General features: G+C 42.7%; 1 protein-coding gene across 1 annotated transcript in view; it reads right to left on the minus strand.

Annotated features, from left to right (window-relative positions):
• The window catches only part of LOC141048089 (sodium- and chloride-dependent neutral and basic amino acid transporter B(0+)-like), a 57,654-nt gene extending 45,801 nt beyond the window's left edge, over positions 1-11,853 (minus strand). Inside the window, exons 1-2 of the mRNA XM_073543471.1 lie at positions 11,706-11,853; positions 7,983-8,133 (exon numbers count right to left, since the gene is read on the minus strand). Of these exons, the coding sequence (XP_073399572.1) occupies positions 7,983-8,133; positions 11,706-11,768 (214 nt within the window). The 5' untranslated portion in view covers positions 11,769-11,853. The remainder of the gene's footprint in view (positions 1-7,982; positions 8,134-11,705) is intronic.
• Between the last annotated feature and the right edge of the window lie 2,931 nt (positions 11,854-14,784).

A 14,784-nucleotide genomic window follows, 5' to 3' on the forward strand; every position in this document is an offset into this window, starting at 1 on the left:
AAGCCTTTCCACAATTGGTTTTGCAAAATTGAGACACAGTACGGTTCAAAGTCACTGGCCATTCTAGGCTGAATTTGCCTGCCCTCGTCAGGTCGCAGCCACTAAGCAGCTTGAGGCCGGGCAAGTACCAGCATGCGGGACTGGCTGGGAATCCCTTGTCCTGTTGACGTTTTCTTTTGGGAGGAATAGGGCTAATCAACAGCACATGTGAAAAAGATTTGGGTATACTAATAGATCACAGACTGAACATGAGTCAACAGTGTGATGCAGCAGCAAAAAAGGCAAATACAATTCTAGGAAGTATTAACAGAAGCATACAGTCTAGATCACGTGAAGTCGTTATTGCCCTCTACTCCTCTTTGGTCACAGCTCATCTCGAATACTGTGTCCAGTTTTGGGCACCACATTTTAAAAAAGACATCAACAAACTGGAGCAAGTTCAGAGAAGAACGACCAAAATGGTGACCAGTCTGCAAACCATGTCCTATGAGGAACGGTTGCAGGATTTGGCAATGTTTAGCTTGCAAAAGAAAAGACTGAGAGTAGACTTAATAGCTGTCTACAAATATATCAAGGGCTGTCACATTGTAGAAGGATCATCTTTATTCTCATTTGCACAAGGAAAGACTAGAAGCAATGGGATGAAATGGAATGGAAGGAGACAAAGATTAGATGTTAGAAAAACTTTTTGACAGTTAGGGTGATCAATGAGTGGAACAGGCTGCCACGAGAGGTGGTGAGGTCTCCTTCAATGGAAGTCTTCAAACAGAGGCTGGACAGACATCTGTCTGGGATGATTTAGTGAATCCTGCTTTGAGCAGGGGGTTTCTCCAGATGACCCAGGAGGTCCCTTCCAACTCTACCATTCTATGATTCTATGAAATGCAACAAGTGAAACTTTACTTGAACAACTTGGCAGTACATTGTTGTCAGATACATCAACAGCAAGTTCCATGCAGTTCTCATCCTGTTCTTTCCCTGTACTCAGTTCCATGTCCTTCAGTACATTACAGAGTAATAGCACCTTAGGCAGTACCGCAGTATTCTCGCTCTTCAGACTTCCTGTGCTTGGGGATTCTCTGCCCCATTTCGCCCCGGTCCTGAGTGCATCAGCCCATGCAACTATCTGCCACATGTTGAATATTCTGCGCCCTGTACTTTCCCGGACCGCTTCCTTTCTCCAGCTATGAACTGCTGCAATCCTGCTTCTTGACACCATATTTCTGTCCTATAGACTTCGAATGGCTAACCTTCTCTTCTTTAACGTTAGGTGACTGCGTGGTGTCCTGAGCCTAGAGCCCATGTGGACTCTTCGGGCGCCCTCACCCTTCTGACTCCCTAAGAGAACATTCCTAGCTTACCACACAACAGCCACTCATATAATTAACTCTTTCATATACTATACACTAGCTGAAAGCTCGGTACACTAGCATGCCCCTATCTAGTGGCCAATCCAATAACTGCACTTATCCTATACTCTATACATAGCAGTATTACAACAGTATAACATTATACATATATACATTCAGTAAGACACGGTAATACACATAACAGTGTAGCAGTACCATTGTATAAGAGTGGTAATACACTAAATTGTGTATCAGAACCATCATATATTACAAATATACATACACTAATAAGATACGGCACCAGGACGAAAGAGAAAGGCAGAGGCTTAAAACAAATGTAATATATAATAATCTTTATTTTTATATAGCACTAACATATTACGCAGCGCTTTACAGTTTGCACACATTTTCATCACTGTCCCCAATGGGGCTCACAATCTAAATTCCCTATCAGTATGTCTTTGGAGTGTGGGAGGAAGCCCACGCAAACACGGGGAGAACATACAAACTCCTTGCAGATGTTGTCCATGGTGGGATTCAAACCCAGGACCCCAGGACTAGGACCACTGAGCCACCGTGCTGCCCATACCCCCTACAGATATTCCCCAAAAATAAACAAGTTATGACTTATCTGTGGCACAGAGGATAACTTGCTGATCACGGGGAGTCTAACCCTCAGCATTCCGAGATTGGGGCTGCTAATGGGATTTTGAAGCTCTTTCCTTAAAGGGAACCTGTCACCCCCCAGGGCGTTTTTAAGTAAAAGAGCCACCTTCAGCATCACCAAGGCTGCACTCTGTGAATTTGGCTCTTCCGTTTCTGACCCCTAGTAATGCTGAAATATCGACTTTTATAAATAGCTCCTCATACCTGTAATGTGTCCCACAGGTATGGTGTGTCCCCCTGTATCATTCGCCTCCCATCCGTCCATCATGCCTGTGTCTTGTGCCTGGGCACTGCCTACCATCTGTCCATCATGCCACTTGTCTTGTGTCTGGGCACCGCCCACCATGCCCCTGTGGGCCACCACCTCCTCCTGTTTTGAATGCCGGCGCCTGCGCTGTGACAAGAGCCAACATCAGGCTATTGAACCTTCGGGTCGGGATCTGGGGCATCAGCAACATGCAGGCACAATAGCCTGATGTCGGTTCTCGGGCAGCGCGCACTGCGCATGCCCGAGAACTCTTGTCACAGCGCAGGCGACGGCATTCAAATCAGTAGGAGGTGGCGGCACACAGGGGCATGGTGGGCGGCGCCCAGGCACAAGACAAGTGGCATGACGTACGGATGGTAGGCAGTGCCCAGGCACAAGACACAGGCATGATGGACGGATGGGAGGCGGCTGATACAGGGGGACACACCATACCTATGGGACACATTACAGGTATGAGGAGCTACTGTATTTATAAAAGTTGATATTTCAGCGTTACTAGGGGTCAGAAACGGAAGAGCCACCTTCACAGAGTGCAGCCTTGGTGCTGCTGAAGGTGGCTCTTTTACTTAAAAACGCCCTGGGGGGTGACAGGTTCCCTTTAATGAGGTGGGGGGGTGCAAGAATGGCCTTTTTAGTTCCACTTTGATGGAGCAGCATTTTTGTTGCGTGGTCATCAGTAGTTAATAGTGGCAGCTTTTTGTGATACAAAAGGTGTTCACTTGCTTTTTATTGCATTTCTAGGGGTGAGGTACAATAACCAAAAATGGCCATTTCGGAAGTTCAATTTTTGTTTCTTTATGGCATTTAATTAAATAATTAGAAAGATCAGACTTGTAAGGATGCAGAAATACCAAATATGCTTACCGTGTATACTCGTGTACTTGTATAAGCTGAGTTTTTAAGCACATTCTTTTGTCCTGAAAACACCCCCCTCTGTTTATACATGAGTCATTGTCCCAGAAAACTGGAAGGGGAGCAGCGGAGCAGCAGGTCACAAAGGCAGGAGCCAGCAGCTGTGGCTAAAGCCTGTGCCGCTGCTATAATAGTGCACAGTGCCAGCCGCAGCTGCTGGCTTCCAGCACACATCCTATACACCTTCCTGCGCGCCCTCGCTTGCACTGCATCTTGTTCTTTCCTGCGCCAGCAGCTCTTCCAGCCGAGTGATCACGTGGCCCTGCTCATTAAGGTAATGAATATGCATGCCTCTCTACTCCCATAGGCGTGGAGTGCATATTCATTACCTTAATGAGCGGGGCCACGTGATCGCTCGGCTGGAAGAGCTGTTGGCACCGGAACGAGATGCAGTGAGAGCGAGGGCGCGCCGGCAGGTAAATAGGATGCTTTTTTCTTTTAAACAGGAATCATGCATACAAGGATAGGGGATAAAGTGTGATGCATACAAGGATAGGGGATAAGGAGCCATGCATACAATGACAGGGACGGGGGAGCCATGCATACAATGATAGGGACGGGGGAGCCATGCATACAATGACAATGACAATGTTGGGGAAGCCATATATACAATGACAGGGATGGGGGAGCCATACATACAATGACAATGATGGGGAAGCCATATATACAATGACAGGGACAGGGGCGCCATGTATACAATGACAATGACAAGGACAGGGAAGCCATATATACAATGACAGGGACGGGGGAGCCATGCATACAATGACAGGGATGGGGGAGCCATACATACAATGACAGGAACGGGGGAGCCATGCATACAATGACAATGACAGGGACGATGGAGCCATGCATGCAATGACTATGGCAGGGATGGGAGAGCCATGCATACAGTCATGGCCAAAAGTTTTGAGAATGACACAAATATTATATTTTCTCATGATCTGCTGCCCTCTGGTTTTTATGTGTGTTTGTCAGATGTTTTTATCATATACAGAAATATAATTGCAATCATATTATGAGTAACAAAAGGTTATATTGACAGTTAGAATGAGTTAATGCAGCAAGTCAATATTTGCAGTGTTGACCCTTCTTCTTCAGGACCTCAGCAATTCTCCCTGGCATGCTCTCCATCAACTTCTGGATCAAATCCTGACTGTTAGCAGTCCATTCTTGCAAAATCAATGCTTTTATTTTGTCTGAATTTGAAGGTTTTTGTTTGTCCACCCGTCTCTTGATGATTGACCACAAGTTCTCAATGGGATTAAGATCTGGGGTGTTTCCAGGCCATGGTCCCAAAATCTCTATGTTTTGTTCCCTGAGCCATTTAGTTATCACCTTTGCTTTATGGCAAGGTGCTCCATCATGTTGAAAAAGGCATTGTTGACCGCCAAACTGCTCTTGGACGGTTGGGAGAAGTTGCTCTTGGAGAACATTCTGGTACCATTCTTTATTCATGGCTGTGTTTTTAGGCAAGACTGAGAGAGAGCCCATTCCCTTGGCTGAGAAGCAACCCCACACATGAATGGTTTCAGGATGCTTGACAGTTGGCATGAGACAAGACTGGTGGTAGCGCTCACCTGGTCTTCTCCGAATAAGCCATTTTCCAGATGTCCCAAACAATCGAAAAGGGGATTCATCAGAGAAAATGACTTTACCCCAGTCCTCAGCAGTCCACTCCCTGTACCTCTTGCAGAATATCAGTCTGTCTATGATGTTTTTTCTGGAGAGAAGTGGCTTCTTTGCTGCCCTCCTTGAGACCAGGCCTTGCTCCAAGAGTCTCTGCCTCACAGTGCGTGCAGATGCACTCACACCTGCCTGCAGCCATTCCTGAGCAAGCTCTGCACTGCTGGTAGCCCGATCCGCAGCTGAAACACTTTTAAGAGACGGTCCTGGCACTTGCTGGTCTTTCTTGGGCGCCCTGGAGCCTTTTTGACAACAAGGGAACCTCTCTCCTTGAAGTTCTTGATGATGCGATAGATTGTTGACTGAGGTGCAATCTTTCTAGGTGCAATACTCTTCCCTGTTAGGCCATTTTTGTGCAGTGCAATGATGACTGCACGTGTTTCTTTAGAGATAACCATGGTTAACAGAAGAGAAACAATGATGCCAAGCACCAGCCTCCTTTTAAAGTGTCCAGTGGTGTCATTCTTACTTAATCATGACAGATTGATCTCCAGCCCTGTCCTCATCAACACCCACACCTGTGTTAATGGAGCAATCACTGAAACGATGTTAGCTGGTCCTTTTAAGGCAGGGCTGCAATGATGTAGAAATGTGTTTCGGGGGATAAAGTTAATTTTCTAGGCAAATATTGACTTTGCAAGTAATTGCTGTTAAGCTGATCACTCTTTATAACATTCTGGAGTATATCAAAAGCAAAACACAAAACAAATATCCTGGAATAAAAAAGTACTCAGAAACAGGGCGGTTATTTTTTTACTTTTTTATTCCAGGATATTTGTTTTGTGTTTTGCTTTTGGTTTTCTCTGTGTAAAGGTCATGTGTTCATATGCAATTACATTTTGCATGCACATTAATTTACTTTTTCTGCTCAGACCCAGTTTCTCATGTGTTTCATTGTGCATTCTGTGCATATAAGGGTGTGACCGCCCTGTTTCTGAGTTGGAAAATCCATCCTGTCTGGCCTATACTATTACTGGTGGTTCAGTCCCTCTGTCCTTGTTCACATTTACGTCACTTGACAAGTGGAAAGGTTTTAAATACAAGAGTTAGGACTGTCCCACAAGGGTTGCCGTGACGTGGCGGGATGGCTTCTACATTATTTTGATCAAAATTATGTTAACTAAATACCCTTATTATTACTATTATTACTACCTTCATGCAATTTTTGCAATATTTTTTTACTTTTTTATTCCAGGATATTTGTTTTGTGTTTTGCTTTTGGTTTTCTCTGTGTAAAGGTCATGTGTTCATATGCAATTACATTTTGCATGCACATTAATTTACTTTTTCTGCTCAGACCCAGTTTCTCATTTGTTTCATTGTGCATTCTGTGCATATAAGGGTGTGACCGCCCTGTTTCTGAGTTGGAAAATCCATCCTGTCTGGCCTATACTATTACTGGTGGTTCAGTCCCTCTGTCCTTGTTCACATTTACGTCACTTGACAAGTGGAAAGGTTTTAAATACAAGAGTTAGGACTGTCCCACAAGGGTTGCCGTGACGTGGCGGGATGGCTTCTACATTATTTTGATCAAAATTATGTTAACTAAATACCCTTATTATTACTATTATTACTACCTTCATGCAATTTTTGCAATATTTTTTTACTTTTTTATTCCAGGATATTTGTTTTGTGTTTTGCTTTTGGTTTTCTCTGTGTAAAGGTCATGTGTTCATATGCAATTACATTTTGCATGCACATTAATTTACTTTTTCTGCTCAGACCCAGTTTCTCATTCTGGAGTATATGCAAATTGCCATTAGAAAAAATGAAGCAGTAGACTTTGTAAAAATTAATATTTGTGTCATTCTCAAAACTTTTGGCCATGACTGTACAATGACAATGACAGGGACGGGGTAGCCCATGCATACCAGTGGAAGGAGGAAGACCGGGCCGCGAGTACCTGTACCGAGCCGGGTCCAGAATCGTTAAGGCTGTCTCCCTTGTTGCCTTGGGGAAGGAATGAGGAGCCGCACCAACCTCATGACCCAGGTAGGAGGGGCAGCTTAAAAAGCAAAACGTGCGCAGCCGCAGGCAGTTTGGCGTGAACCAGCAGCAGCATGCAGCCAGGTGGCAGCGTGCTCCGTCCTCTGAGTACCGTCACCGCGACAGGCTGCGTTGGTTGGTACCCGCAGCCTCCAGTGGGACCGCTGCGGGGAAAAGTGCTGTGCACTCAGTAGATGCCAGAGACAGGGGTGCCATGCACTCAGTGACTGTGAGTACAGTGCACGTGCACAATAGAGAAGGCCAAGTACCGGACAGACTCTTGCGGCCTTCCCTGACACTTGATTCCCGGCCGTTTACGTTTGACTCTGGGAGTGCTGCTGCCTTGTTTGCTTCAGTCGCATGTTCTTATGGACTAGGGCTCAACAGAAGGTACTGGAGACCGACCGAAGATGGACCATCATTTAAAGGACCCCATCTGACAACATCTCTCTGTCCGCTGCTGGTTCTACAACCCCCCTGTGGGATCATCTGCTGCAGAGGAGCATACAGGATATGATAAGTTCCTTCATTGGACTACTATTGCTTTACATTTGTTATACCTATTATCCTTTGTTTAACCATTAACCTCCATGCAAGAAGTGAATACCTTGTTCTATTAAATTCTTACATCTTGTTAACTCTTGCTCTGCCTCCTATCTGTCACTGCATCCCGCAACCTGATAACACCAGGACAGGGACTGGGGGAGCCATGCATACCAGAATAGGGATGAGGGGACAATGTGTACCCGGCTTATACTCAAGTCAATAAGCTTACCCAGTTTTTATGGCAAAATTAGGTGCCATGGCTTATACTTGGATCGGCTTATACTCTAGTATATAAGGTATTTAATTTTTAGATTAGAAAAGGTAGAAAATAGTTAACATTAATCTCCTATGAAGACCAGCATGTGGCTAGGTTTTATAGGTGTGCCGAGGTGGTGGGACAAAGGCCTTCAGTAGGATTTCTTCTGCTATTGCCATTTTACGGCACCCCTCAATTGAAGGTGTATGGTCACCTGTAGCCATTCCTGCTCACATTCTCTCAAAGTACATTAACAGAATGAACCAAACTGAGACTAGTATCAGTAAAATAACTTTTACATGTTATTCCACATTACCTCCTCCATGCTTAAAAGCAAGGTATGGAAATCTCCAGACGTTTCCAAGTCCCACTGCATATCCCACCAAAGAGAGCAGATAGTCTGTTTTACTGGACCAGAACTCACGTTCTACGTTTTCTTCAGTGTTTGTCACACTGACAGCATCATTCTGGAAATACAACGAGACATGGTTGCTAAAACACAGAGAACACACTGAAAGGTGAAGGCATGATATGAGGCATAAAGACACAATCATCACAGTCTTTATGTGTTAGACACCTGTTCCAGGTCAAGGCTCTGCTCCTCTCTCCCTGGTAGGCTCAACTCTGTTTTGCTCAACGTCAGGCTTTGCAAGTGGCCAGGAGTGCTCTCATGTAATCATCTACCTAGGTCTATATAAGGCCCACCTAGACACACACCTGTACTGATAGTGTGCGGTCACAAGGCCTCTCTGCCTGCTAAGGACTCCTAATATCTGAACTTCTCTGGGAGTATCCCTTTGGGCGTATGCCATCGGCTGGGGCGCCGCTTTAGAATAATCACCAAACTAACACTCTTTTCTTTGAACTGCTGGAATGGAACTCAAAACACAAGGTATTCTACCGACTGCATTGTAAAAGACTTACTGCTGCTCTTTGACTAATATATAGTATATTTTAATTTACTCAGCATGACCTATATGGTGTGAATGAACTAATGTGTTAATATATTGCAAACTACAGGTCAATTTAACCAGGATGTTATTAAAATATATGTAGTTTTAGTGAAGTGCAAATTGATAGTAACTTTTATGCACTTTATAAGACAAATAGTGTTTTTTTTGCCTTTGCTTTTAATTAGAGCCAATTGATACTAGCGCCGCTGTCATTTTTCTGTTGACTATAATCACAAAATAACCTTTTGTTTAAGTCAAATTTTTGTTTCTTAAATGTATTTTTTAAGTTTTGTCATTTTTTTTCTAAATTATTTTTGTTTTATAATGTTTATTAAAAAATAATATTAATAATCCTGCAATTTTCGCTCTGACCCCTAGGGATTTTTTAGATTCATACTTCCAAACTTTTAGGAAGAGTTTTTAGCAGGCTCCTTATCATCAGAGGCTGGATTACAATGACCTGTAAAACCTCAATGCACAGCTGATAACACAGCATCCACCAATCACAATAGGTAATGTCACAGCGGACCTTGCTCCTCTTCCCTTCACAATGATCTTTCTACATGCTCATTAAATATTTCTATACAAAAAATAGGGTCTGGGACTGTACTTTACTGTTAATGTACAGTCATGGCCAAAAGTATTGACACCCCTGCAATTCTGTCAGATAATACTCAGTTTCTTCCTGAAAATGATTGCAAACACAAATTCTTTGGTATTATTATCTTCATTTAATTTGTCTTAAATGAAAAAACACAAAAAGAATTGTCCTAAAGCCAAATTGGATATAATTCCACACCAAACATAAAAAAGAGGGTGGACAAAAGTATTGGCACTGTTCGAAAAATCATGTGATGCTTCTCTAATTTGTGTAATTAACAGCACCTGTAACTTACCTGTGGCACCTAACAGGTGTTGGCAATAACTAAATCACACTTGCAGCCAGTTGACATGGATTAAAGTTGACTCAACCTCTGTCCTGTGTCCTTGTGTGTACCACATTGATCATGGAGAAAAGAAAGAAGACCAAAGAACTGTCTGAGGACTTGAGAAACCAAATTGTGAGGAAGCATGAGCAATCTCAAGGCTACAAGTCCATCTCCAAAGACCTGAATGTTCCTGTGTCTACCGTGCGCAGTGTCATCAAGAAGTTTAAAGCCCATAGCACTGTGGCTAACCTCCCTAGATGTGGACGGAAAAGAAAAATTGACAAGAGATTTCAATGCAAGATTGTGCGGATGTTGGATAAAGAACCTTCACTAACATCCAAACAAGTTCAAGCTGCCCTGCAGTCCGAGGGTACAACGGTGTCAACCCGTACTATCCGTCGGCGTCTGAATGAAAAGGGACTGTATGGTAGGAGACCCAGGAAGACTCCACTTCTTACCCCGAGACATAAAAAAGCCAGGCTGGAGTTTGCCAAAACTTACCTGAAAAAGCCTAAAACATTTTGGAAGAATGTTCTCTGGTCAGATGAGACAAAAATCGAGCTTTCTGGGCAAAGGCATCAACATAGAGTTTACAGGAGAAAAAAAGAGGCATTCAAAGAAAAGTACACGGTCCCTACAGTCAAACATGGCGGAGGTTCCCTGATGTTTTGGGGTTGCTTTGCTGCCTCTGGCACTGGACTGCTTGACCGTGTGCATGGCATTATGAAGTCAGAAGACTACCAACAAATTTTGCAGCATAATTTAGAGCCCAGTGTGAGAAAGCTGGGTCTCCCTCAGAGGTCATGGGTCTTCCAGCAGGACAATAACCCAAAACACACTTCAAAAAGCACTAGAAAATGGTTTGACAGAAAGCACTGGAGACTTCTAAGGTGGCCAGCAATGAGTCCAGACCTGAATCCCATAGAACACCTGTGGAGAGATCTAAAAATGGCAGTTTGGAGAAGGCACCCTTCAAATATCAGGGACCTGGAGCAGTTTGCCAAAAAGAAGAATGGTCTAAAATTCCAGCAGAGCATTGTAAGAAACTCATTGATGGTTACCGGAAGCAGTTGGTCGCAGTTATTTTGGCTAAAGGTTGTGCAACCAAGTATTAGGCTGAGGGTGCCAATACTTTTGTCCGGCCCATTTTTGGAGTTTTGTGTGAAATGATCAATGTTTTGCTTATTTGCTTCATTCTCTTTTGTGTTTTTTCATTTAAGACAAATTAAATGAAGATAATAATACCAAAGAATTTGTGTTTGCAATCATTTTCAGGAAGAAACTGAATATTATCTGACAGAATTGCAGGGGTGTCAATACTTTTGGCCATGACTGTACATGTGTTGTTTCCTGAAACAACAGGAAGTTAGAGCCTAAAAAAAAGCCCTAGTGGTCAGTGTGAAAACTGCACGATTTCAATTTGTTATCTTTAACAAAGATTGTGATTAAAAAAAATAAACAAAACATCATCAAAAACAATGTAAAAAAATCTTTTAACCCCAAAACCTGATTTAAACTGTAGGTCATTTTCTGATTCTATTTTCCCTTTACGTCCTATAGACTTCAGCAGACAGCCACTTTCATTAACAAATGGAAGTCAAGAGACCCCCATTCCCAAGATAGATGTGTTCTAGAATATGGGATGTACTGTAGAAGGGAAAACATCTCTAATAAAATATGATATCATATGTTCTATATCTGGTGGAGGCTTTTGTATGGATAGATAATGACAACTCGTTATAGTGGCAGGTACATGTGAACATAACTATACAAATTGATGAATTTGTTTTTGATTTTACATGTAGAAAAGTCATAACGTCAATAATTTATTAGCCGCCAGCCTGTAGAATATAGGGAAAGCTACTCATTGCACTGCATTTTACAACTTTTTATAACTTTTAGATATCTTTTCTACCGTAATCTAAATCATCTCTCAATAGAATAAAGAATGTAATTACACAACATATCAGATATTTGGAAAAAATATACCAAATATGCAAAAAAAAAAGTTAAAGAAAGCACATATTTATAGAATAAACTACCTGAAAACATAGCGATCATTGTCTAGAAACCATAAGGGACTTCTCCTAAGGTATCACAGTCAGATATGAAGGATATATAAGGTATGATTGCCTCTATTATAAAAACATAACTTACATTTGTTTGTGTGGATTGCTTTCCACCACATTTGATACATCTGGATAAGGATATATTTCCCATGTCCTCTCTATCAGAACCTATCTGTAACTTCTGGCCGGGATCGTCATTGAATGGAAGGGATGTCGGATGACATGGTACTTTTTAATTAAAAAGGACAACTACTGACTCCCTGTGATTGCCTAATAAAGGCTGCAGTAAAACGCCTAACCCACAATCATTTGTAATTCAATATGCAAATTCTTGCTAACTCTTATATAGACCAGGATGAAAACAGAGCGATAACTACTTCAGCAAAGGCAAAAAGAGACCTAGATTCTGCTGCAAATGGATCCATTCCTGATGTCTGTAAATTCCCTCCAGCTTCATTAAATCCTTTTTAGCCTGACCACCATGCAAGCCAAGCCAGTGTTATAGTTCTTTGGGACAGATAAATCTACTTAGCAGGGAAATCATTGCTCCAGGTACGCGCCCTGGCACTTTTTTGGTTGGCAGAGCAGCATACATGTACCAAATATGAATTAGATAACGTCATGCTTACACCCAGAATCATCAATGTAAAAATGACTGTTTGGATTGATTTAGTATCCTAATCCTTGTTTTATCCTGCTCTTTATTTATTTGCCTTGTACTATCACCTTGGATGGGTGCACAGCACCTGGGTAGGACCGGTATCAACCACAAACAGAAAAGACCCCCTGTTCAAGAACAATATTGGGGCCCTTTTCAGTCTTATACCTCATCATAATGCATAATTAAACCTGGAAATTGTCTGCCATACCTCTTGGGTCCCTGTGCAGCTGCATAGGTTGCACCAATGATATGTCCGGCCCTAGTATCTACTTTACCAGAATGGCTTTTATTCTGTAAAAATATAGTATTATTTCAACACTCTATAGTATAACGCAGCCCCCCATAGGCAGACTCTATGGTATAATGCAGCTGCCCATAGGCAGACTCTATATAGTATAATGCAGCCCCCCATAGGCAGACTCTATACTATAGAGTCTGCTTATGGGGGGCTTCATTATACTATATAGTCTGCCTATGGGGGGCTGATTTATACTATAGAGTCTGCCTATGCGGGTGCATTATATTAGAGCCCGCCCATGGGGGTGCATTATATTATATAGAGTCTGCCTATGGGGGGTGCATTATACTATATAGCGTCTGCCTATGGGGAGCTGCATTATACTGTAGAGTCTGCCAATGAGGGGTGCTTTATATTATACAGTATAGAGTCTGCCTATGGGGAGTTCATTATGCTATAGAGACTGCCTATGTGGATGCTTTATATTAGAGTCTACCTATGGGGGTGCATTATACTATATGGAAGCCTATAGGGAGTGCATTATACTATATTGAGGACTATCTGGTGAATTATACTATATGAAGGCTATCTTGGGGGCCATCATACAGTGTGGAGATTACAGTGACAGGGCCATCATACAGTGTTGGAGCCATCAAATAGTTTGGGGGATACTAAGAGGTCAGTAAACTGTGTGAGTGGTACTATACAGTGAGGGAGCATTATACTATGTATAAGAGGTCATCATACTGTGTATAGGGGAGCTGTATAGGGGGAGACTCGAGACATTATTAACCCCTTTCTGACATCAGACATACTATCCCATCCTTGGGACCCAGGCCCCTATGCCCATGGATGGGATAGTACGTCTAGCGCGATCAGCGGCGCCCACGTGGTGAGCGCCGCTGATCGTGGCCGGGTGTCAACTGATTATCACAGCTGACACCCGGCACTATGTGTCAGGGGCGGTCATGGACCGCCCCCGACACGTTAACCCCTTGCACACCGTGATCAAACATGATCGCAGTGTACCGGGGGTTAAAGGGAAGCATCGGCGGGGAGGGGGCTCCCTCCGTGCTTCCCTGAGCCCCCCACAGCAGCGCAATGTGCAGCGCTGCTGCGGGGGGCTCTTTCCCTGCAGGTCCCCGGATCCAGATGGCGACGGGGAACTTCGGGGGCCTGCAGGGAGCTGGCTTCCTCAGTGCCTGCAAAGCGCAGGCATGAGGAAGCCTTCTGCAGTGCCTGTGACAGATCGATGATCTGTCAGTGATCTGCGATGTGACAGATCAGCGATCTGTCACAGGACAGTGATGTCTCCCCTGGGACAACCTAATAAAGTTAAAAAGAAAAAAAAAGTGTAAAAATAATTTAAAAAAAATCGCTAAATAAATTTAAAAAAAAAAAAATTCCCTAATAAATTCATTTTTTGGAAATAAAAAAAAAAACAATAAAAGTACACATATTTGGTATCGCCGCGTCCGTAACGACCTGCCCTATAAAACTGTCCCATTAGTTAACCCCTTTAGCGAACCCCTTAAAAAATAAAAATAAAAAACCAAGCAAAAAATAATGATTTATTATGCATGGTACCGCTGAAAACGTCATCTTGTCCCGCAAAAAACGAGCTGCCACACAGCATCATCACAGAAAAAATAAAGTTATAGCTCGCAGAATAAAGCGATGCAAAAATAATTATTTTTTATATAAAATTGTTTTTATTGCATAAAAGTGCCAAAACATAAAAAAATGACATAAATGAGGTATCGCTGTAATCATAGTGACCCGAAGAATAAAATCGCTTTATCAATTTTACCGCACGCGGAATGGTGTAAACGCACCCCCCAAAAGAAATTCATGAAACGCTGGTTTTTGTTCATTCTGCGTCCCAAAAATTGGAATAAAAAGCGATCAAAAAATGTCACATGCCCGAAAATGATACCAATAAAAACGTCAACTCGTCCCGCAAAAAATAAGATCTCACATGACTCAGTGGGTCAAAATACGGAAAAATTATAGCTCTCAATATGTGGTGATGCAAAAACTATTTTTACAATAAAAAGCGTCTTTTAGAGTGTGACAGCTGCCAAAAATATAAACCGCCATAAATAGTAAATCAAACCCCCCCGTTATCACCCCCTTAGTTAGGGAAAAATAATAAAATTAAAAAAAATGTATTTATTTCCATTTTCCCATTAGGGCTAGGGTTAGGGCTAGGGTTAGGGCTAGGGCTAGGGTTAGGGCTGAGATTAGGGTTAGGGGTGTGTTGGGGTT

Source organism: Dendrobates tinctorius, unplaced genomic scaffold (assembly GCF_039654945.1).
Source record: "Dendrobates tinctorius isolate UK_male_01 unplaced genomic scaffold, ASM3965494v1 ptg000133l, whole genome shotgun sequence".
NCBI classification, from domain to species: domain Eukaryota; kingdom Metazoa; phylum Chordata; class Amphibia; order Anura; family Dendrobatidae; genus Dendrobates; species Dendrobates tinctorius.